The sequence below is a fragment of the Somniosus microcephalus genome, chromosome 8, assembly GCF_052327205.1.
Source record: "Somniosus microcephalus isolate GS21.2 chromosome 8, FLI_Smic_1.0, whole genome shotgun sequence".
NCBI lineage: Eukaryota > Metazoa > Chordata > Chondrichthyes > Squaliformes > Somniosidae > Somniosus > Somniosus microcephalus.
The window spans coordinates 56,068,772-56,091,230 of NC_140994.1; the positions used below are offsets into that span (position 1 = coordinate 56,068,772).

Here is a 22,459-nt window from a genome sequence, read left to right on the forward strand (position 1 = left end):
CCCTGGGGAACACCACTGTATACCTTCCTCCAGTCTGAAAAACAACCGTTCACCACTATTCTGTTTCCTGTCACTTAGCCAATTTCATATCCATGCTGCCACTGTCCCTTTTATTCCACGGGCTTCAACTTTGCTGGCAAGCCTAATATGTGGCACTTTATCAAACATCTTTTGGAAGTCCATGTACACCACATGAACCGTATTGCCCTCATCAACCCTCTCTGTTACCTCATCAAAAAATTCAATCAAGTTAGTTAAACACAATTTGCCTTTAACAAATCCGTGCTGGCTTTCCTTAATTAATCCACAATTGTCCAAGTGACTGTTAACTTTGTCCCTTGTAAGAGCCATAAAAGCTTAAGAAAATACTTTAAAATAGTGGTTAAATGGCATAATACAGTTAATTTACCTGACCGACTTATTGTATTAAGAAACCCCCTATTTTCTTGCTCCAGTAGTATAGTCCGAGACACCCCCTTCATTCTTGCCACAATGGAACAGTCCCTAAGCCACACATGGGTGCAGCCATTTTACAGTTTAAACTGCACGTGGTTGAAGGAGGCAGAAGTTGTGAGGTTTGGAGCAGTACAGTTTTTGACCGTGTTCGTTTATACGTGTTTGCTTTGTAATTCCGTTTGTTAAGTGTTATAGTAAACAGTTTAAAAGACAAAGCTACGTTTGGGAACGTTTTATTTCGACACGCGTCTACTCGTTGTTAAAAACCCCACAGCTCAGTGGCTGCCTGTTTGGAAATTAAGAAGCGCCACTACATTAGTCAAAAACTTGCTCCCTAAGAAGGAAGGGACGGAATCGTCGGCGAACGTATACCCGAATGGTCACGGAGCCAGACGACAATATAAGAAAGCGAAGGTACAGTGACTGCTACTTGCTTTGTTCATTCTATTGAGAAGCTAAATAAGAGCTGCGGGTAAAATGGCCGAGGCCTTACGGAGCCAGGAGCTTCCATCAGCCAGAAAGATTGCTGGCCAAAAGAGGGAAATAAAGCTCACCCCAAAGGCAATGGAAGAGAAGTTACATAGAAGCATAGGTGCAAGGAAGGCTAAATTAGCTCAGATAACTGGAAAAATGAAGATAATCGATCGTCTCATGGAAGATAATGCTAATATTAAGAAAGCTGAAGACATGATGTATTACGATTTCTCCAAGCTGCATGAAGAATTTAATGTACTCAATGAAGATGTATTAGCACTTCTGCCTGAAGAAGAGGGAAACGCTGATCAGCACAACTGGTTTGATCTTAAATCAACCAGCATTAAGGACTATATCAAGGCCACGGAACAGTGGATGTTAAAGATTCGTCAAGACGCTGATACAGCAGAGAAAGATAAAGTTGACGATGAAATCGGACCAGACGATAGCATTTCAGAGACTTCCGCCAGACCGAGCAAAAATCGAAAAGAAGGTAGCTCTGTTTCTGGACGCAGGTCAGTCGCTTCTACCACAAGCTCATCGCGACGCATGAGAGCGGAGGCCGAACGGGCGGCGTTGATGGCGCGCACAGCATCTTTAGCGGAGAAGCAAGCTCTTGAACGGGAAGAGGCCCAACTGCAGGCCCAACGGGCCCAGGTGCAGGCAAAGAAAGAACAGCTGGAGATAAAAACAGCTATCGAGGTCTCAGACGCCAGGTTGAGTGCGTACGAAGATTATGAAGGCTCACGGGATGGCGGGAGCCACTGCCAGTCAACGTCGTCACATAGAGTTGGATCCAGGGCACCTTCAAGAGTTACAACAGAGCCCGAAGGCAATCCCCTGGCATTACAGCGTGGAAGAGTGGCCTCTCCACTAACAGGAGCACGTGATGCTACCCCAGACGTCAGACAGTCTAGACTAGACCCTGCTGATGACCACCAGAGGCCTGAAGACACAGGGAGAAGCCTATACCGAGTGATGCAACGTCAGAACGAAATTACAGAGATGCTTGTAAAACAACAGAATCTGTTTCGACTCCCTCAAAGAGACATACCAGTGTTCCAAGGCGACCCACTCAAGTATAAGCCCTTCATCAGATCCTTTGAACAAGCCATTGACTCCAAAACAGAGAGCAGCAGTGATAAGTTGTACTACCTGGGACAGTACACCAGTGGTAAGCCACAAGACCTGGTCAGAAGCTGTGAACACATGAGACCGGACCGGGGATACATAGAAGCCAGGAAGTTGCTGCAGGAGCACTATGGTAACGAGCTGAAGATAGCCACTGCATATATCGAAAAGGCTACCAAGTGGCCACAGATCAGATCGGAGGACGGAGGCATTGAACGCATATGTTCTTTTCCTCATAGGATGTCGCAACACCATGGAGGATGTTGAATTCATGGAAGAGATGGACAATCCTACGACTATGAGAATCATCATCTCTAAGCTTCCTTACAGGATGAGAGAACAATGGAGAAGAACAGCCTTTGAGATAATGGAGAGACGGAAAGGTAGAGCCAGGTTTGCAGACTGAGTGAACTTCATAGACAAACAGGCTAAAATTGCTAGGGACCCATTGTTTGGAAACATCCAAGACGTCAGCCCGACCACCGATGGAAGAGTGAAAGCCAAGCCCGTTGAATCAAAGACTCTCAGGAAAGGTGGTTCCAGGGGAAGCAGCTTTGCAACTATCGTCACCCAGGCCGAGGATGAAAGGCCCCAGAACTCATCTCCCAAAAAGAGCAGCACAGTGACATCTGCTAATGCCTTTCAGAAGCCATGCTTATTCTGCCAGAAGAATCATACATTGGATTTCTGCAGCGACATCAAAGCACAGCCACATAAGGACAGAATCGAATTCCTGAAGTGCAACGGCCTATGCTTTGGATGTCTCTCTCAGGGGCACCTGAGTAGAAACTGTAAGCAAAGAACAACATGCAGAGAGTGCACTCGGAAACATCCCAGTCTGCTGCATATCCATAAAGAAGAACAAGTCTCTAAGAAGAGTGAAGAAAACCATACCGACGAGAAGGTTGTTTCAAGTGCTCTGGTGTCGCTAGAACCAGAGACTTGTGGACTCACTGGGGCCGGTGACAGTGATTGTATTCTTGCCATCGTACCAGTAAAGATCAAGTCTAAGAGGAGCGAGAAGCTTGTGGAGACTTACGCCTTCATGGATCCAGGTAGCTCAGCAACGTTCTGCACAGAATCACTCATGCGACAGCTGAACGTTAGAGGCAGAAGAACAGAAATCCTATTATGCACCATGGGTCATGAGAAGTCAATGCAAAGTTATATCCTGTCAGACCTAGAAGTGTGTGGACTTGAAGAGAAGGACTTCATAGACCTGCCTAATGTTTTCACACAGAGGGAGATTCCTGTTAGAATAGGGAACCTAGCCCTGCAGAAGGATGTGGATAGATGGCCTTACCTAGAAAAGGTGCGTCTCCCATACATTGAAGCAGAAATTGGCCTATTAATTGGAACCAATGCCTACAAAACTATGGAGCCATGGCAGGTGATAAACAGCAAGGATGACGGACCCTACGCCGTCAGGACAGCCCTTGGATGGGTAGTCAATGGACCGGTAAGGAGAGATGATGGCAACAAGTCGAACAAGGAGGAACGACAAAATGTCACAGTTAATCGCATCTCTAGCGCAAGCATTGAAGAGCTGTTGATACAGCAGTTCAACGCAGACTTCTCAGAACGCAGCTGTGAGGAAAAGACAGAGATGTCACAAGAAGACCATCAGTTCATGGGTTTGATGACAAGATCTACACAGTTCATTGATGGCCACTATCACATTGGTTTGCCACTGAGAAGACAGACCGCGAAGATGCCGAACAATCGCTGCATAGCAGAGCAACGTGCCATCAGTCTAAAGAGAAAGCTGAACAAGAACCCCGACTTTCACGAAGACTACAAAGACTTCATGAGAAACATCATAGCGAAAGGCTATGCTGTAAAGGTGCCCGAGGAACAGTTGAACAGAGACGATGGAAGGGTCTGGTACATTCCTCATCACGGGGTGTATCACCCAAAGAAGAAAAAGATCCGTGTAGTGTTTGACTGCGCCGCCTCATTCAGAGGAACTTCACTGAATGACCAGCTGCTTCAAGGTCCTGATCTTACTAATACCCTCATTGGCGTCTTGACTAGGTTTAGACAAGAGCTCGTTGCCATGATGGCAGACATAGAATCAATGTTCTACCAAGTTAGAATCCCTGATGAAGATGCTGATCTTCTGCGCTTCCTTTGGTGGCCAGATGGCGACGTTAGTCAAGCGATGGTGGAATGTAGAATGGCCGTACACTTGTTCGGAGCCACATCATCTCCCAGCTGTGCAAGCTATGCTCTCAGAAAAACTGCAGAAGATGGCAAAGGCAAAGCACCATCAGAGGCTGTGGAGACAATCTTCAGAAACTTTTATGTCGACGACTGTCTGAAGTCCGTGTCAACAGAAGACGATGCCATCGCACTGTCAAGAGACCTTAGAACTCTGTGTTCGAATGGAGGATTCCATCTGACTAAGTGGATAAGCAACAGCAGAGCAGTTCTAGCTTCTATCCCAGAAAAGGAAAGAGCCACTGAAGTCAAAGATCTGGACCTGAGCCACGATGTCCTTCCTATCGAGAGAGCTCTTGGTGTACAATGGTGCATCGAGTCAGACACGTTTAACTTCAGGATAATGGTGAACGAAAGACCATCCACAAGACGAGGGATTCTCTCCGTGGTCAGTTCCATCTACGACCCTCTTGGATTCCTGGCACCACTCATTCTGCCGGTGAAGCTGATGCTACGAGAGCTGTGTAGAGACAAGAGAGGATGGGATGAAGATATCCCAGAAGGTCAAGCTCAGAGATGGCACAGATGGTTGACAGATTTGCAACAACTTTCTAGCTTCAACGTCAGTAGATGCATCAAGCCCGCGAGTTTTGGAGTTACAAAGACGGCTCAACTACATCATTTCTCGGACGCCAGTGAGGACGGCTATGGCACGGCTACTTACCTCTTGCTGACAAATCAACAGGGCCAGAAACATTGTGCCTTCCTCATGGGGAAATCCAGGGTGGCTCCGCTGAAGCAGGTCACCATCCCGAGACTGGAATTGACGGCAGCGGTTGTTGCAGTTAAAGTTGACCAGGTGATGCGGAAAGAGTTACAGCTCCCATTAGAAGAATCTGTCTTCTGGACGGATAGCACGACGGTGCTGAAGTATATAGAGAATGAGAAGATACGCTTCAAGACCTTCGTAGCAAACAGAATCTCATCCATTAGAGAAGCTACACAACCATCTCAATGGAGGTACGTAAACACCTCATTAAACCCAGCAGATCAAGCCTCACGAGGATTGAAGGCTGAAAACTTCATGAGGAGTGAAACTTGGATACAAGGCCCAAGTTATCTGCTGGAAACAGAGATCATGGTCAGAAAGACCAGATATGCCAAGTCAGATTGCTGAAGACGACGTCGAAGTCAAGAGATCAGTCACAGTAAATCTCAAATACGAAAGAGAACTTTGACACAGTGAACAAGCTTGTTAACCATTTCTCAGGATGGCACCAGTTGAGGAAAGCAGTTGCATGGTTTCTAAGGTTGAAAGAGTTGCTGCTACACCTGAGCGGTAAGAGAAAAGAGTACCGAGCCACTATCAGTCAGTCTGAAAGTAACCCTGATAAGCAGAGAATGCTTCTACAGCAGTATACGCATCATCACAAGACCACATTGGGCAAGAATTCATTGACCGTGGAGGATTTGGCCAAGGCTGAGAAGGAGATAGTTCGCTTCAGTCAAAGACAAAGATACCCAGAAGAAATCGAAGCTCTACAGCGAAATACTTGTGGTAAACCACTTTTATCGTTCACTATCGTTACACTATAGTTATCACTGTTGTATTGTTATCACTGTTCTCACTGTTGTATCACTATACGAGGTCGCCTCTTGTCGCGCTGTTATACCTGGGCTGACCACCTCCGACTCCGCCCATGGCTCCACCTACCTGCCCAGGTATAAAGGTAGTCGACTGGCTGGTATTCCTCCTTGTTGGACCCGATCACCCACGAGGGTGGGCTCTGTTATTTAGTCAATAAAAACCTTTAGTTACGTTCCTAACTCGTCGCTTTTTATTGGACGAATTGATAGGTATATCAATTTTATTGACTAAATTTTAAAGATGTCTACTACTGGCCAGCCAGAAGCCCTCCCAGAAGCACAGCCACAGCAGCTTTCAGACACCGGGCTACGCCAGCCACACCAGCCGGCTTGGCTGCAAGCCCTCAAACCACCGTACCTGGATCTAAACCCACAGGCAGCAAACTCAGCCCTCAACTTCAAACACTGGCTGGACTGCTTCGAATCCTACCTGGAAGAATCCGGCGTCCCTCAGAGATCCAAACTAAGAGTTCTGAACGCCCAAGCGAGCCAGAGAGTATACGCACTCATCCAGGACACGACTACATACGAGGCCGCTATCAACCTACTGAAACAGCAGTACCGGAGCCCGGTAAATTACATGTACACCAGGCACCTCCTAAGATCCCGCCCGCAACAGCCAGGAGAGTCTGCAGCTGAATTTTTACGGGCGCTAAGAGCACTCGGCAGGAACTGTGACTTTAAAGCGGTGACGGCTGTTGAAAATACGGAAGATAATATCCGCGATGCCTTTGTGAAAGACCTACGGTCCGACTACTCACGGCAAAGACTGCTTGAAGCTAAAGACCTCGACCTGGACAAAGCTGAAGCCCTCGCTCTCTCCCTAGAGGTGGCCCATCAGGACCAGGAGGCGTTTTCCAGGTACTGCTCGCGACCCTGGGACTCGGGCCTGACCCCTACCGCAATACCCTTCGCAGCGCCGCCCCCGGGACCTACCTCAGCGTCGGCGTCCCGGACCCGACCGGGACCGCCACCCCCGGTACCGGCTCCGACATCGGGCACCCGCGATCGGGCCGCCGGCTGCTTCTTTTGCGGCCAGGAGAAGCACCCGAGGTCGCGCTGCCCAGCCAGGAACTCTACCTGCTCAACCTGCAGGAAGAAAGGCCACTTCTCTAAGGCCTGCAGGAGCGGATCTTCAGAGGCCAGCAGTGCCTCATGCGAACTGTGGGGGCGGCCATCTTCTTTCAAGGCAACTGAGGCCAGCATCCCCACACGTGAGTCATGGGGGCGGCCATTTTTGATCAAGGCAACCGACCCCAATAGTGCCTCATGTGAGTTATGGGGGCAGCCATCTTCTCCGCCATTTTGTCCTACCTCGTGGGAGACGCCATTTTACCCACCACGCCCGACTGCCACCGGGCCCCCGGACCCGACGACCGCCTCGCCCGCAGACGACAACGACTCGCTTACCTACAAACTAGCCTCCGTCACTCTGGATCAAGCCCGCCCACACCACCTGTCCAAGTCGATGATGGACATCAAAGTAAACGGCCACGCCACGACCTGCCTGTTCGACAGCGGAAGCACGGAGAGCTTCATCCACCCAGACACGGTGAGCCACTACTCCCTCCCTGTCCTGCCAACGTGGAACCGAATCTCGATGGCATCGAGGTCCCACGCCACGGACATTAGCGGCTACTGTGTTGTGACCTTGTCGGTTAAGGGTACGGAGTATAAAAATTTTAAACTCCTCGTCCTCCCCCAGCTCTGCGCTGCCGTCCTACTAGGGCTGGACTTCCAATCCCACCTCCAAAGTGTAACCCTAGCATACGGTGGACCCCTCGCCCCACTCACAGTCGACAACCAGCGAATGTTAAACCGCCCACCGCGTAACACCTGCAGCCTATCCACCCTCAAGGTGCCGCCACCTTCCCTGTTCACTAACCTCACCCCCGACTGCAAACCCGTCGCTACCAAGAGCAGGCGGTACAGCGCTGGGGACAGAGCCTTCATTAGCTCTGAGGTGCGGCGCCTCCTGAAAGAGGGCATTATCGAGGGGAGCAACAGCCCCTGGCGTGCCCAGGTCGTGGTCGTTAAGACCGGCGATAAAAATCGCCTGGTCATCGACTACAGCCAGACCATAAACAGATACACCCAGCTGGACGCATACCCCCTTCCCCGCATATCTGACATGGTCAATCAGATTGCACAATACCGCGTATTCTCGACCATCGACCTTAAGTCGGCCTACCACCAACTCCCTATCCACCCCGAGGACCGCCAGTACACCGCCTTCGAGGCGAATGGGCGCCTATACCACTTCCTTAGGGTCCCCTCCGGTGTCACCAACGGGGTCTCGGTCTTCCAAAGGGAGATGGACCGGATGGTTGACCAGAACGGACTGCAGGCCACATTCCCCTATCTAGATAACGTCACCATCTGCGGCCGCGACCGGCAGGACCATGACGTGAATCTGGAGAAATTCCTCCGTACGGCCCAACGGCTGAACCTCACCTACAATAAGGAGAAATGTGTGTTTAACACCTCGCGCCTTGCCATCCTTGGCTGTGTAGTAGAGAACGGACTCATCGGCCCCGACCCCGAAAGAATGCGCCCCCTCATGGAGCTACCCCTCCCCCACTGCCCTAAGGCACTTAAGAGAACCCTGGGGCTCTTCGCCTACTATGCCCAATGGGTGCCCAATTATGCGGACAAAGCCAGACCCCTCATGAAGTCCACATCCTTCCCCCTCACGGAGGAAGCGTGCGCGGCCTTCTCCCTCATCAAGGGAGACATAGCCAAGGCCACAATGCACGCAGTGGATGAGTCCATCCCCTTCCAAGTGGAGAGCGATGCATCCGACTTCGCCCTAGCCGCTACCCTTAACCAGGAGGGGAGGCCGGTGGCCTTCTTCTCAAGGACCCTACAGGGCCCCGAGATCTGACACTCGTCGGTCGAGAAGGAAGCCCAGGCAATTGTGGAGGCGGTACGGCGCTGGAGGCATTACCTGGCAGGCAAACGATTTACCCTCCTCACCGACCAACGTTCGGTTGCTTTCATGTTTAATAACAAGCTGAGGGGCAAAATCAAGAATGACAAGATCTTGAGGTGGAGAATCGAGCTATCCACCTACGATTATGATATCTTGTACCGGCCAGGTACATCGAGGAGGTCAGGACCATGACCAGGAACTGCCAGACCTGCGCCGAGTGCAAACCGCACTTCTATAGGCCGGACAGAGCAAGCCTGATCAAGGCCACCCGCCCCTTCGAGCGCCTGAGCATCGACTTTAAGGGGCCTCTACCGTCATCTGACCGCAATGTGTACTTCCTCAACATCGTTGATGAGTACTCCCGTTTCCCTTCCCCTGCCCAGACATGACCAGTACCACGGTCATCAAGTGCCTGAACGACCTCTTCGCCTTGTTCGGGTTCCCGAACTATATACATAGTGACCAGGGCTCCTCCTTCATGAGCGAGGAACTCCGTCAGTTCCTACTAGCGAGAGGTATTGCAGCATGTAGGACCACCAGCTACAACCCCCGAGGGAACGGCCAGGTGGAAAGAGAGAACGCGACGGTATGGAAGGCCGTCCTCTTAGCCTTAAAGTCTAAGGGCCTCCCAACCTCCCGCTGGCAGGAAGTCCTCCCGACAGCGCTGCACTCCATCCGGTCACTACTTTGCACTGCCGTTAACGCCACCCCCCATGAACGAATGTTTGTTTTCCCCAGGAAGTCGACTACGGGAACCACTCTACCAACCTGGCTGACCTCTCCGGGGCCCGTCTTGCTGCGAAAGCACGTGAGGGCCCATAAAACGGACCCCCTGGTCGAGAGGGTGAACCTCCTGCACGCCAACCCCCAGTACGCCTACGTGGCTTACCCAGACGGGCGGGAGGACACTGTCTCCTTACGAGACCTCGCACCCTCGGGCACTCCGGAGACACCACCTTTACCCCCCCGCACCACCCCCCCAATTCCAGCCCAGGTAGACGGCATGCCGGAACCCCACGAGCCTTCGCCGACCACGCAGACACCAGCATTAACACCGGATAATGCAGCACTGCCGCTGCGACGATCGGAGAGGCTTACGAGGCCTCCGGACAGACTGACATACCAGAACTGGTAGTACACTTCACCCCGCCGGACTCAAATCTAAACAAGGGGTGAATGTGGTAAACCACTTTTATCGTTCACTATCGTTACACTATAGTTATCACTGTTGTATTGTTATCACTGTTCTCACTGTTGTATCACTATACGAGGTCGCCTCTTGTCGCGCTGTTATACCTGGGCTGACCACCTCCGACTCCGCCCATGGCTCCACCTACCTGCCCAGGTATAAAGGTAGTCGACTGGCTGGTATTCCTCCTTGTTGGACCCGATCACCCACGAGGGTGGGCTCTGTTATTTAGTCAATAAAAACCTTTAGTTACGTTCCTAACTCGTCGCTTTTTATTGGATGAATTGATAGGTATATCAATACTCCAATCAAGAAAGGTAGTCATATCTACAAGCTGGACCCTACACTGCAAGATGGAGTACTGAGGGTGGGAGGGAGACTAAACAAATCTGCTATGCCAGAGGAGGCCAAGCATCCTGCTATCCTTTCTAAGGACCTCCGGGTTGCTACCCTCATTCTTCAGCATATACACCAGAGTATTGGACACAGTGGGAGGAATCACGTGCTTGCGAAGCTAAGACAAAGATACTGGATTCCAGGAGCTAATTCTGTAATAAGAAAAATACTCTGAATGCATTGTTTGCAGACGGTTACACGCTAGAGCTGGGGAGCAGAAAATGGCAGACCTGCCTGAAGACCGTTTGTTACCAGACAAGCCCCCATTTACAAACGTAGGGGTGGACTATTTCGGGCCTTTCGAGGTAAAGCGAGGACGGAGCCTTGTCAAGAGATATGGTGTGCTTTTCACTCGTTTGACCATCAGAGCTGTTCATATTGAGGTGGCACACACGCTTGACACTGATTCCTGTATTAACGCCTTGCGGCGCTTTGTCTGTAGAAGAGGACAGGTGTCCATTATGCGTTCTGATAATGGCACTAATTTCGTCGGAGCGGAGAGAGAACTACGGGAAGCTATTGAAGGTTGGAATCAGCTTAAAATACAGGAAGCCATGATGCAAACAGGAATTAAGTGGATCTTCAATCCTCCGGCTGCATCCCACCATGGAGGTGTCTGGGAAAGACAGATACGCACCGTAAGAAAACTACTCAGTTCTGTACTGAAGCAGCAAGCGCTTGACGACGAGGGACTCCAAACCGTTCTGTGCGAGGTCAAAGCCATCATTAATGACCGACCGATAACTAAGACATCAGATGATCCCAATGACCTCGAAGCCCTGACTCCGAACCACCTGTTGTTGTTGAAAACACAGCCAGCCATGCCCCTGGGAGTCTTCAAAAAGGAAGATCTGTATGCCCGTTGGAAGTGGAGGCAAGTTCAGTATATGTCAGACCTTTTCTGGACCAGATGGACAAGAGAATACTTACCTCTGCTACAGGAGCGTCAAAAATGGTCCAAAATAAAGAGGAACTTCATTGTCGGAGACATTGTCTTAATTGTGGATGATTCAGCCCCTAGAAATTCTTGGTTGATGGGAAAAATAATTAAGACCATGCCAGACTCCAGAGGCATCGTTCGTCGCGTTTGTTTGCAAACCAAGACCAGTACCCTGGAAAGACCGATCACAAAGCTCTGCCTGCTACAAGAAGCAGCGTGAAAGGTTCCCGAACGAAAAAAGTGGACACTTATATTGTAAATATGTTGAACTCATTAGTTTATGACTCTTAATGTTTGAGTAATTGATATGCTTCATGTGCCTAGTCAATTAGGGGCCGGAATGTAAGAGCCATAAAAGCTTAAGAAAATACTTTAAAATAGTGGTTAAATGGCATAATACAGTTAATTTACCTGACCGACTTATTGTATTAAGAAACCCCCTATTTTCTTGCTCCAGTAGTATAGTCCGAGACACCCCCTTCATTCTTGCCACAATGGAACAGTCCCTAAGCCACACATGGGTGCAGCCATTTTACAGTTTAAACTGCACGTGGTTGAAGGAGGCAGAAGTTGTGAGGTTTGGAGCAGTACAGTTTTTGACCGTGTTCGTTTATACGTGTTTGCTTTGTAATTCCGTTTGTTAAGTGTTATAGTAAACAGTTTAAAAGACAAAGCTACGTTTGGGAACGTTTTATTTCGACACGCGTCTACTCGTTGTTAAAAACCCCACAGCTCAGTGGCTGCCTGTTTGGAAACTAAGAAGCGCCACTACATCCCTGATTATCGTTTCTAAAAGCTTCCCCACTACCAAGGTTAAATGTAGTTGCTGAGTTTATCCTTACACCCTTTTTTGAACAAGGGTGTAACATTTGCAATTCTCCAGTTCTCTGGCACCACCCCCGTATCTAAGGAGGATTAGAAGATTATGGCCAGTACCTCCGCGATTTCCTCCTTAACTTCCTTCAGCATTCTAGGATGCATCCCATCCAGTCCTGGTGACTGATCAACTTTAAGTACAGACAGCCTTTCTCGTAGCTCCTCTATCAATTTTTATCTCATCCAGTACCTCCACATTCACTATGACTTTAGCATCATCTTCTTCCTTGGTGAAGACAGATGTAAAGTATTCATTTAGTACCTCAGCCATGCCCTCTGCCTCCATGTTTAGGTCTCCTTTTTGATCCTTAATCGGTCCCACCCTTCCTCTTACTACCCGTTTACTATTTATATGCCTATAGAAGACATTTGAATTCCCTTTTATGTTAGCTGCCAATCTATTCTCATGCTCTCTCTTTGCCCCTCTTATCTTCTTTGTCACTTCCCCTCTGAACTTTCTATATTCAGCCTGATTTTCACTTCTATTGTCAACCTGACATCTGTCAAACATGCTCCTTTTCTGTTTCATCTTATTCTCTATCTCTTTTGTCATCCAGGGAGCTCTGGCTTTAGTTGCCCTACCTTTCCCCCTCATGGGAATGTACCTTGACTGTACATGAACCATCTCCTCTTTAAAGGCAGCCCATTGTTCGATTACAGTTTTGCCTGCCAATCTTTGATTCCAATTTACCCGAGCCAGATCCATTCTCAACCTACTGAAATTCGCCATCCTCCAATTAAGTATTTTTACTCTAGATTGCTTCCTGTCCTTTTCCATAGCTAATCTAAACCTTATGATACTATAATCACTGTTCCCTAAATGTTTGCATACTGACACTTGCTCTACATGACCCACCTCATTCCCCAGAACCAGATCCAGCAATGCCTCCTTCCTCGTTGGGCCGGAAATGTACTGATGAAGATAGTTCTCATGAACACACTTCAGAAGTTCTTCCCCTTCTCTGCCCTTTACACTATTACTATCGAAGTCTATATTAGCATAATTGAAGTCCTCCATTATAACTACGCTATAGTTCTTGCACCTCTCCGTAATTTCCCTGCAAATTTGCTCCTGTATATCTTTCCCTAGTAGGTAGCCTATAGAATACACCTAGTAGTGTAATGGCACCTCTATCGTTTCTCAACTCTAGCCAAATAGATTCTGTCCTTGACCCCTCTCGCCAGCACTGTAACATTCTCCTTAACCAATACTGCCACCCCACCTCCTATCTTTCCTTCCCTATCTTTCCTGAATACCTCATATCCAGGATTATTTAAAACCTAATCCTGCCCTTTTTTGAGCCAAGTCTCCGTTATCGTCACGACATCATATTGCCATGTGACGATTTAAACATAGAAACATAGAAGATAGGAGCAGGAGTAGGCCATTCGGCCCCTTGAGCCTGCTCCGCCATTCAATGCGATCATGGCTGATCATCCAAATTCAGTACCCTGTCCCTGCTTTCTCCCCATATCCCTTGATCCCCTTAGCCTTAAGAAATATATCTAACTCCTTCTTGAATATATTTAATGAATTGGCCTCAACTGTCTTCTGTGGTAGAGAATTTCAGAGGATCACCACTCTCTGGGTGAAGAAATTCCTCCTCATCTCACTCCTAAATGGCTTACCCCTTATCCTTAGACTGTGACCCCTGGTTCTGGACTCCCCCGCCATCGGGAACGGCCTTCCTGCATCTAGTCTGTCTAGTCCTGTTAGAATTTTATAAGTTTCAATGAGATCCCCTCTCATTCTTCTAAACTCCAGCGAGTATAAGCCCAATCGACACAATCTCTCCTCATACGTCATTCCTGCCATCCCAGGTATCAGTCTGGTGAATCTTCGCTGCGCTCCCTCCATGTCAAGAACATCCTTCCTCAGATAAGGCGACCAAAACTGCACACAATACTAAAGGTGTGGTCTCACCAAGGCCCTGTACAACTGCAGCAAGACATCCTTGCTCCTGTACTCGAATCCTCTCGCTATGAAGGCCAGCATACCATTTGTCTTCTGCTGCACTTGCATGCTTACCTTCAGCGACTGGTGCACAAGGACACCCAGGTCTCGTTGCACTTCCCCTTTTCCCAATCTATTGCCGTTCAGATAATAATCTGCCTTCCTGTTTTTGCCACCAAAGTGGATAATCTCGCATGTATCCACATTATACTGCATCTGCCATGCATCTGCCCAATCGCCCAACCTGTCCAAATCGTACTGGAGTTTCTCTGCATCCCCCTCACAGCACACATGCCCACCCAACTTTGTGTCGTCTGCAAACTTGGAGATATTACATCTAGTTCCCTCGTCTAGATCATTAATATATATTGTGAATAACTGGGGTCCAAGGACCGATCCCTGCAGTACCCCACTAGTCACTGCCTTCCACTTGGAAAAGGGCCCGTTTATTCTAACTCTTGGCTTCCTGTCTGCCAACCAGTTCTCTATCCAAGTCAGTACCTTACCCCTAATCCCATGTGCTTTAACATTGCACGCTAGTCTCTTATGCGGGACCTTATCGAAAGCCTTCTGAAAATCCAAATACACCACATGAACTGGTTCTCCATTATCTATCCAACAGTTACATCCTCAAAAAATTCCAGTAGATTAGTCAAGCATGATTTATCTTTTGTAAATCCATGTTGACTTTGTCCGATCCTGTCACTGTTTTCCAAGTGCTCTGCTATTACATCTTTTATAATGGACTCTAGCATTGTCCCCACTACTGATGTCAGGCTTACCGGTCTATAATTCAACAATTTTTCTCTACCACCTTTTTTAAATAGTATGGTTACATTAGCTACCCTCCAATCCATGGGAACTCTTCCAGAGTCTATAGAATTTTGGAAGATAACCAGCAATGCATCTACTATTTCCAGGGCCACTTCCTTAAGTACCCTAGGATGTAGATTATCAGGCCCTGGGGATTTATCAGCCTTCAATCCCATCAATTTCCCTAACACCATTTCCCTACAAATACTGATTTCATTCAGTTCCTCCCTCTCATTAGACCCTATGTTCCCCGACATCTCTGGGAGTTTATTTGTATCCTCCTTTGTGAAGACAGAACCAAAGTATGTATTTAATTGGTCTGCCATGTCTTTGTTCCCCATTATAAATTCCCCTGATTCTGACTGCAAGGGACCTACGCTTGACTTTACCAATCTTTTTCTCTTCACATATCTATAGAAGCTTATAGTCAGTTTTTATGTTCCCTGAAAGCTTACTCTCATACTCTATTTTCCCCCTCTTAATTAATCCCTTTGTCCTCCTTTGCTGAATCCTAAACTGTTCCCAATCCTCATGTTTGCTGCTTTTTCTGGCCAATTTATATGTCCTCTCCTTGGATCTTATGCTATCCCTAATTCCCCTTGTTAGCCAATGTTGAGTCACCTTTTTTGTTTTATTTTTATGCCAAACAGGGAGGAACAAATTCTGTAGTTCATCCATGCGATCTTTAAATGTTTGCCATTGCCTATTCACCGTCAACCCTTTAAGCAACATTCCCCAATCCATCCTAGCCAACTCGCGCCTCATACCATCATAGTTTCCTTTATTTAAATTCAGTACCCAAGTCTCTGAGTCAACTACTTCACTCTCCATCTTAATGAAGAATTCGATCATATTATGATTGCTCCTCCCCAAGTGGCCTCGCACAAGATTGCTAATTAATCCTTTCTCATTACATAATACCCAGTCTAAGATGGCCTGATCTCTAGTTGGTTCCTCGACATATTGGTCCAGGATACCATCTCGTATACACTCTAGGAATTCCTCCACCACAGTATTGTTACTAATTTGGTTAGACCAATCTATATGTAGATTAAAGTCACCCATGATAACTGCTGTGCCCTTATTGCATGCATCTCTAATTTCCCATTTAATGCCATCCCCAACCTCAGTACAGGAAACTTTCGATTAACTGGCACCTAAATAACCGGAAATGTCGGTTAACCGGCAAAATTCAGGAGTAGGTTCAGGTAGCTTTTATTACTTGCCTTCCTCCACGTGTTGCTGTGCAAGGGTGTGGCTGCAGCTGTTGCTAAGCTACAGAGGCACTTGCAACTTGTGGCCATTGTTTTGAACCAGCAACAGGGTTTGTTGCTTTATACGGAGCTCTCAGCTCCGTATCTTTTACTATAGCTTTCGGTTATCCGGAATTTTTGATGAACCGGCACCACGTCGGTCCCGTCCGTGCCGGATAAAAAAAAGTTTCCTGTATTACTGTTTGGGGGTCTGTATACAACTCCCACTAATGTTTTCTGCCCCTTGGTATTTCTCAGCTCTACCCATACAGATTCCACATCATCAGAGCTAATATCCTTCCTTACTATTGTGTTAATCTCCTCTTTAACCAGCAATGCTACCCTTTTTGCCTGTCCTTCCTGAATATTTGCGCCTGCAGCTCACCAACCTTATTTACCACACTTTGTGCATTCACACACATGCACTGTAAACCTGTCTTAGACCTTCTTGTATTCTCTCTTAGTCTGACCCCACCTAATACCTTACTATTTCTTACTCGTGCTATCTGTCTCTCCCAATCCTTTGTGCACTTTGTTTCTGGAGAACTCTTGTTATTTGTTCAAATATAATCAAATATAATCCCCTTTTATTCTTTTGCAGTATTAAAGCTTTGCTAGATTGCAGTTTAATATTACGTTTGCTAGACTATAGTTTTATTTCTCCTTTATTAGAAGTAGTAAAGAGTTTAGGTTAGGATTTCTTTACAACTAGAATGGTCATTGTTTCAAGGGCTACAGGATAAGCTAGCAATTAGAGAAACAAAGGAAGCTTGTCCTGAGGTTAAGAACAGAGATAAGGGGTTACAAGACAGTGTTTGGGTCTAGACATGTACGTGCCGACCCTATGATTGGGCAGAATGCGGGGAGTATTGGGAAAACTGTGATTCAATTAATTTTGCCTCAGTTCTGTTTTTTTGAGCTATAATCTAGGTGACTTGAGCCTCTCTCAGTGTAGAAGATTGAGCTGAGAGTGCAGCAACAGGGTGCTGAAGGTGCATGGAACTAAGTCACAGCTTCTACCCAAGGGACAAGGGGTAATATAATTCTCAAGTGTGTCTTACTGCTTAAATATAGTAATGTATTGATTCTTGATAACGCCAGAATAAAAGTCAGAACCGTTACCAATATAATGTCAGTGTCAAACAATTGAACGGACAGTCCAAAGGGATTATTACACTTATTACAGTTCCAAATCTATATTCCTTCCTTTCCAGCAGATGGAATAGACTGCCGTTTTCATTGTTGGGGAAAATGGGCACAAAAATTTTGAGCATTCTCCTATCCATAGGTGCTTCAATTAAATGCTCCAAAATAATGCAACTGCTGACCTATTTTCCAAGCTGAATCATGTCCTGTACTTCCTATCTCATTCCAAATATTATTGTTATAGTCTTACCTCCCTCATAATGCCTTCCTATACATGTAAGATTAGAAAGCCATAAATAGTTGTTCCTGCACAGTTGCTCATTTGTGCTGCACCTTGCATTTTTATTAGGATAAATTATGTATTTTGTTCCTAACCAAACATTTTAGAATGAATACCTCATGGAAAAGATATTTCCCCTTTCTTTAAACTCTAATCTTCATGTTGGTGACATGTCCAAGTTTTGTGCTATTCATCTGAAGAGATTATGCCAAGGCTGCACAACACACTGTTGTATTGGTAAAAAATACACATAGAACTTTACAAAACTGGTTGCAAACTCTGTTGGCCATTCAAACCGACTTATTATTGAACCATTGAACTTCCTACCTCTCCATTAACGAAGCATATGTCAGCAAGTAGTCTGATTAAATCAGATGTAGAATAACATATTTTGTGTGGAGAATGTTGTGCGATGAAAGGCAGCTTATCTTTGCTGTTAATGTTTCCCTCAGAGATACTTGTAGTTATTTGTATATGTTCTCCTGAAATAAAGCAAAAACGCAATCAAAACATATTTTCTAGCTCATGCACACAGACATAATAAACCTTCTGAAAAATAATCCAGCCATTCTTTTGATCTTACCATCATCAGAATGTTCTGCTTTCCATCGTCTATCATCATACAAGAGGCAAAATTGACAAGCTGCACGACAGACATCCCAAACTTCTTGCTTACGAGCAATCTTAGCTAAATCAGCCCAAAGTCTAATCCTACAGACCCAACAAAATATTTTAGGTATATATTATAATAATGAGCCACAAATGCTATCAACGTACAGGAATCATGCATTTTAAAAGAATCTAGGGAAGAGATAGCAGAGGCATTACTAAACATATTTAATAATTCGTTAGAAAATGGTGTCGTGCCAGAGGACTGGCGGATAGCTAACGTAATACCTATATTTAAGAAGGGGGATGGAACATGTCCAGGGAATTATAGACCAGTCAGCTTAACATCGGTGGTAGGAAAAATAATAGAATCCCTACTAAAGGAGAGAATAGAAGAACATCTAGAAATGAAAAGTATAATAATGAACAGTCAGCATGGAAAATTTTGCTTGACCAACCTTATTGAATTTTTAAAGAGGTAACAGAGAGAGTAGACAATGGTAATGCAGTAGCTGTAATTTATCTAGATTTTCAAAAGGCTTTTGATAAGGTACCCCATAATAGACTAATGAATAAGGTCAGAGAATGCGGAGTCAGGGGACAAGTAGCAGAATGGATTGCCAGCTGGCTTCAAGACAGAAAGCAGAGAGTGGGAGTAAAGGGTAGCTATTCACAGTGGCAGAAGGTGGGTAGTGGTATTCCTCAAGGATCAGTGCTGGGACCACTGCTGTTCACAATTTACATTAACGATTTAGACTTTGGAATCAAAAACACAATTTCTAAATTTGCAAATGATACGAAATTGGGAGGGAATAGTCAATACTGAGGAGGACTGCAACAAATTACAGGAGGACATTAATAAACTTGCAGAATTGGCAAATAATTGGCAAATGCAGTTTAACACAGAAAAATGTGAGGTATTACATTTTGGTAGGAAGAATAGGGAGGTCACTTATCACTTGGAGGGTGCGAGTCTAGGTGGGGTAGAGGAACAAAGGGATCTCAGAGTACAAATACACAAATCACTAAAAGTTGCGCCACAGTTTAGCAAGGCCATTAAAAATGCAAACCAAGCACTAAGGTTTATTTCTAGAGGGATATAATTGAAAAGTAGGAAATCTATGCTAAACCTGTATCGAACCTTGGTTAGACCACACTTAGAGTACTGCGTGCAGTTCTGGTCGCCATATTATAAAAATAATATAGAGGCACTGGAGAGGGTGCAGAGAAGATTTACAAGGATGATACCAGAAATGTGAGGGTATAGATATCAGGAAAGGATGAACAGGCTGGGTCTCTTTTCTCTTGAAAAAAGGCTGAGGGGTGACCTAATAGAGGTCTTTAAAATTATGAAAAGTTTTGATAGTGGATACAGAGAGAATGCTTTCACTTGTGGGGAAGAGCATAACTAGAGGCCATCAATATAAGATAGTCACCAAGAAAGCCAATAGGGAATTCAGAAGAAACTTCTTTACCCAAAGAGTGGTGAGAATGTGGAAATCGCTACCACAGGGAGTGGTTGAAGCGTGATAGTATAGATGCATTTAAGGGGAGTCTGGACAAACATATGAGGGAGAAGGGAATAGAGGGTTATGCTGATAGATTTAGATGAGGAAAGACGGGAGGAGGCTCGAGTGGAGCATAAACACCAGTATGGACTGGTTGGGCCGAATAGCCTGTTTCTGTGCCATATATCCTATGTAAACCTAAGTAATCTTATGAATCACAATTTGGCTTCTGCTTTTCTATAAACACTGCAAAAAAGTTTTTAAAGAAACAAATTGAGATTTTACTTGGTGAAATGTCACAATTAATAACTAACATATTTCCAAAAATTGTTTTAGGTGATTCACATCTATTTAATGTGCAACAACGTTCATCTCATCCTTCCTAAATCTATTGTGCACATTAAACAAGTGTGGAGACACTTAAAACTTGTGCCAGATCCCAGGTGGTGCGAGCTCCACTGAAACCTTTTAACAGCGTAATGCTGAATTTGCCGGGGGAGCCTGGGAACAAAAGCCCCCCAGGGCCCTCAACACAGCCTATTAGCATGAAGGGAGCATACAGAAAATCCTTCCATTACTCCCCTCAAAAAATTAAAAGGCTAGTGTAAACAAAGCTGTATCCCGACATAACCAGATTCCACCCCAAATTCATATTTATAAGTCTGACAGTTCCCAATTTCAAAAGTTGAATGTATAGCAAACGTGTATAATAAGATTTTATTTCCTAATTCTCCAACAGTCATTCCCACATTACTGGACATTGGGTAGAGAATTTTCTCGGAGCCATTTCCACGCCATCCCCGAAACTCCACTGAAAATGCAGCAGAAACCCCATTTACACATGTAAATGGAGTTTCTATCGCATATCCAGCAAAGTTATGATGGTGGAGTGAGAGCAGCTCTGAGGAAAATCCCAGCCTAGATGTTTCCTGTTCATCCAAACATCATTGCAAATTGTACAATATTGATCAACCTGCTCCGCCCCCCCCCCCCCCCCACCCTCTTTACCAACCGCACAATCTCTTGAGAGAAGCAAAAAAAACCTTGGCTGCAAAATTCGGCTCCGTAGTAGCCATTGTTTGGGTGCTACGGGTGCCGTTTTCGCTCCAAAATGTCGTCCACAGTAGGCGCGCACACTTCTGGTGCAGGCCATGTTGGGTAGGTCGTTAGTGCGGTCGCAGGAAGCGTGCGCTGTAGTATGCAGAGTAGGCAGATCATGATGTCAATCAGTGTGCAATGCTGATTTGACACCACGCTGCCATTTTGGAGCTCAACGCTCCAGCTAATGCCCTCTCTTAAGCTCACACAGCTGAACAAGCATTCAGCAGCAGGAAGGACCCTGCACTAGTGCTATTTAAAGGGATCATCAACTACTTGCAGGTTAGTTGCTGATTGATTTCTAATGGCTGTTGCTGAGTTTGTAGGTGTTTGGTGCTTTGTACAGTTATTACAAATTGTTAAAGTCTACAGGGCATTGCTAATGTCTACAAGAAGTGGTGTGTCAGGTGCTGAAGGACTTTGTCCTGACTTCAAGGTTTCTGCACAGACCACTTGCTCCAAGATATGGTTGCAGAGCAGGGAGAGGACCACATTGCCAGTGGATGTGAAGGTCACGGTGGCCATGAACCTTTATATACAATATCAAAATACTGCAGATGCTGGAAATCTGAAATAACAGCAAAAAATGCTGGAAACATTCAGCAGCTCAGGCAGTATCAAGGTTAGAGAAACAGAGTCATTGAACAACTTCTCCTTTGACTCCACTCACTTCCTTCAAATTAAAGGTGTTGCTATGGGTACCTGCATGGGTCCTAGCTATGCCTGCCTTTTCATGGGATATGTGGAATATTCTTTGTTCCGGTCCGAATCAGGTCCCCTCCCTCACCTCTTTTTCTGGCACATTGATGACTGTATTAGTGCCATTTCCTGCTCTCGCCCTGAACTAGAAAATGTCATTCACTTTGCTTCCAATTTCCACCCTTCCCTCACCTTCACATGGTCCATATCAGACTCTTCCCTTCCTTTCCTTGACTTCTCTGTCTCCATTTCTGGGGATAGGCTATCAACCATCATCCACTATAAACTCACTGACTCCCACAGCTACCTGGACTACACTTCCTCCCACCCCGCTTCCTGTAAGGACTCTATTCCATTCTCCCAGTTTCTCCGTCTCCGCCGCATCTGTTCTGACGATGCAACCTTCCATCTAGTGCTTCGGTATGCCTTCCTTTTTCCTCAACCGAGGATTCCCCTTTACCGTGGTTGACATGGCCCTTGACCGTGTCCGTTCCATCTCCCACACTTCTGCTCTCACCCCTTCCCCTCCCTCCCAGAACCAAGGGTTCCCCTTATCCTCACCTTTCACCCCACCAGCCTCCACATTCAACAGATCATCCTGCGCCATTTCTGCCACCTCCAGCGTGATCCCACCACCAAACACATCTTCCCCTCCCCCTTCAGCATTCCGAAGGGGCCGCTCCCTCCACCCCAACACCCCTTGTAAGCATCGAACGCAGGCCCCAAGTTCATTTATTAAAAAGACATCACTGCAACTATACAGACCAGAGTGAACTTTTAGGATATAGAGAAGGCAGTTTCGCCATTTTCTCTCTCTCTCTCGCTTGCTCGAAACCACCACCAGCGACAAGAGCCTCGCCTTGCTCTTCAACTGTAGGAACGAACCTCGAAACTGGGA

General features: G+C 46.4%; 1 protein-coding gene across 2 annotated transcripts in view; it reads right to left on the reverse strand.

The window, feature by feature from the left end:
- The window catches only part of cfap46 (cilia and flagella associated protein 46), a 575,305-nt gene that overhangs the window by 444,283 nt on the left and 108,563 nt on the right, over positions 1 to 22,459 (reverse strand). For both annotated transcript variants that reach the window (XM_085994743.1, XM_085994742.1), the window contains 2 exons: positions 18,231 to 18,358; positions 17,975 to 18,129 (listed from right to left, as the gene is read on the reverse strand). In XM_085994743.1, coding sequence (XP_085850869.1) covers positions 17,975 to 18,129; positions 18,231 to 18,358 — 283 coding nt within the window. The remainder of the gene's footprint in view (positions 1 to 17,974; positions 18,130 to 18,230; positions 18,359 to 22,459) is intronic.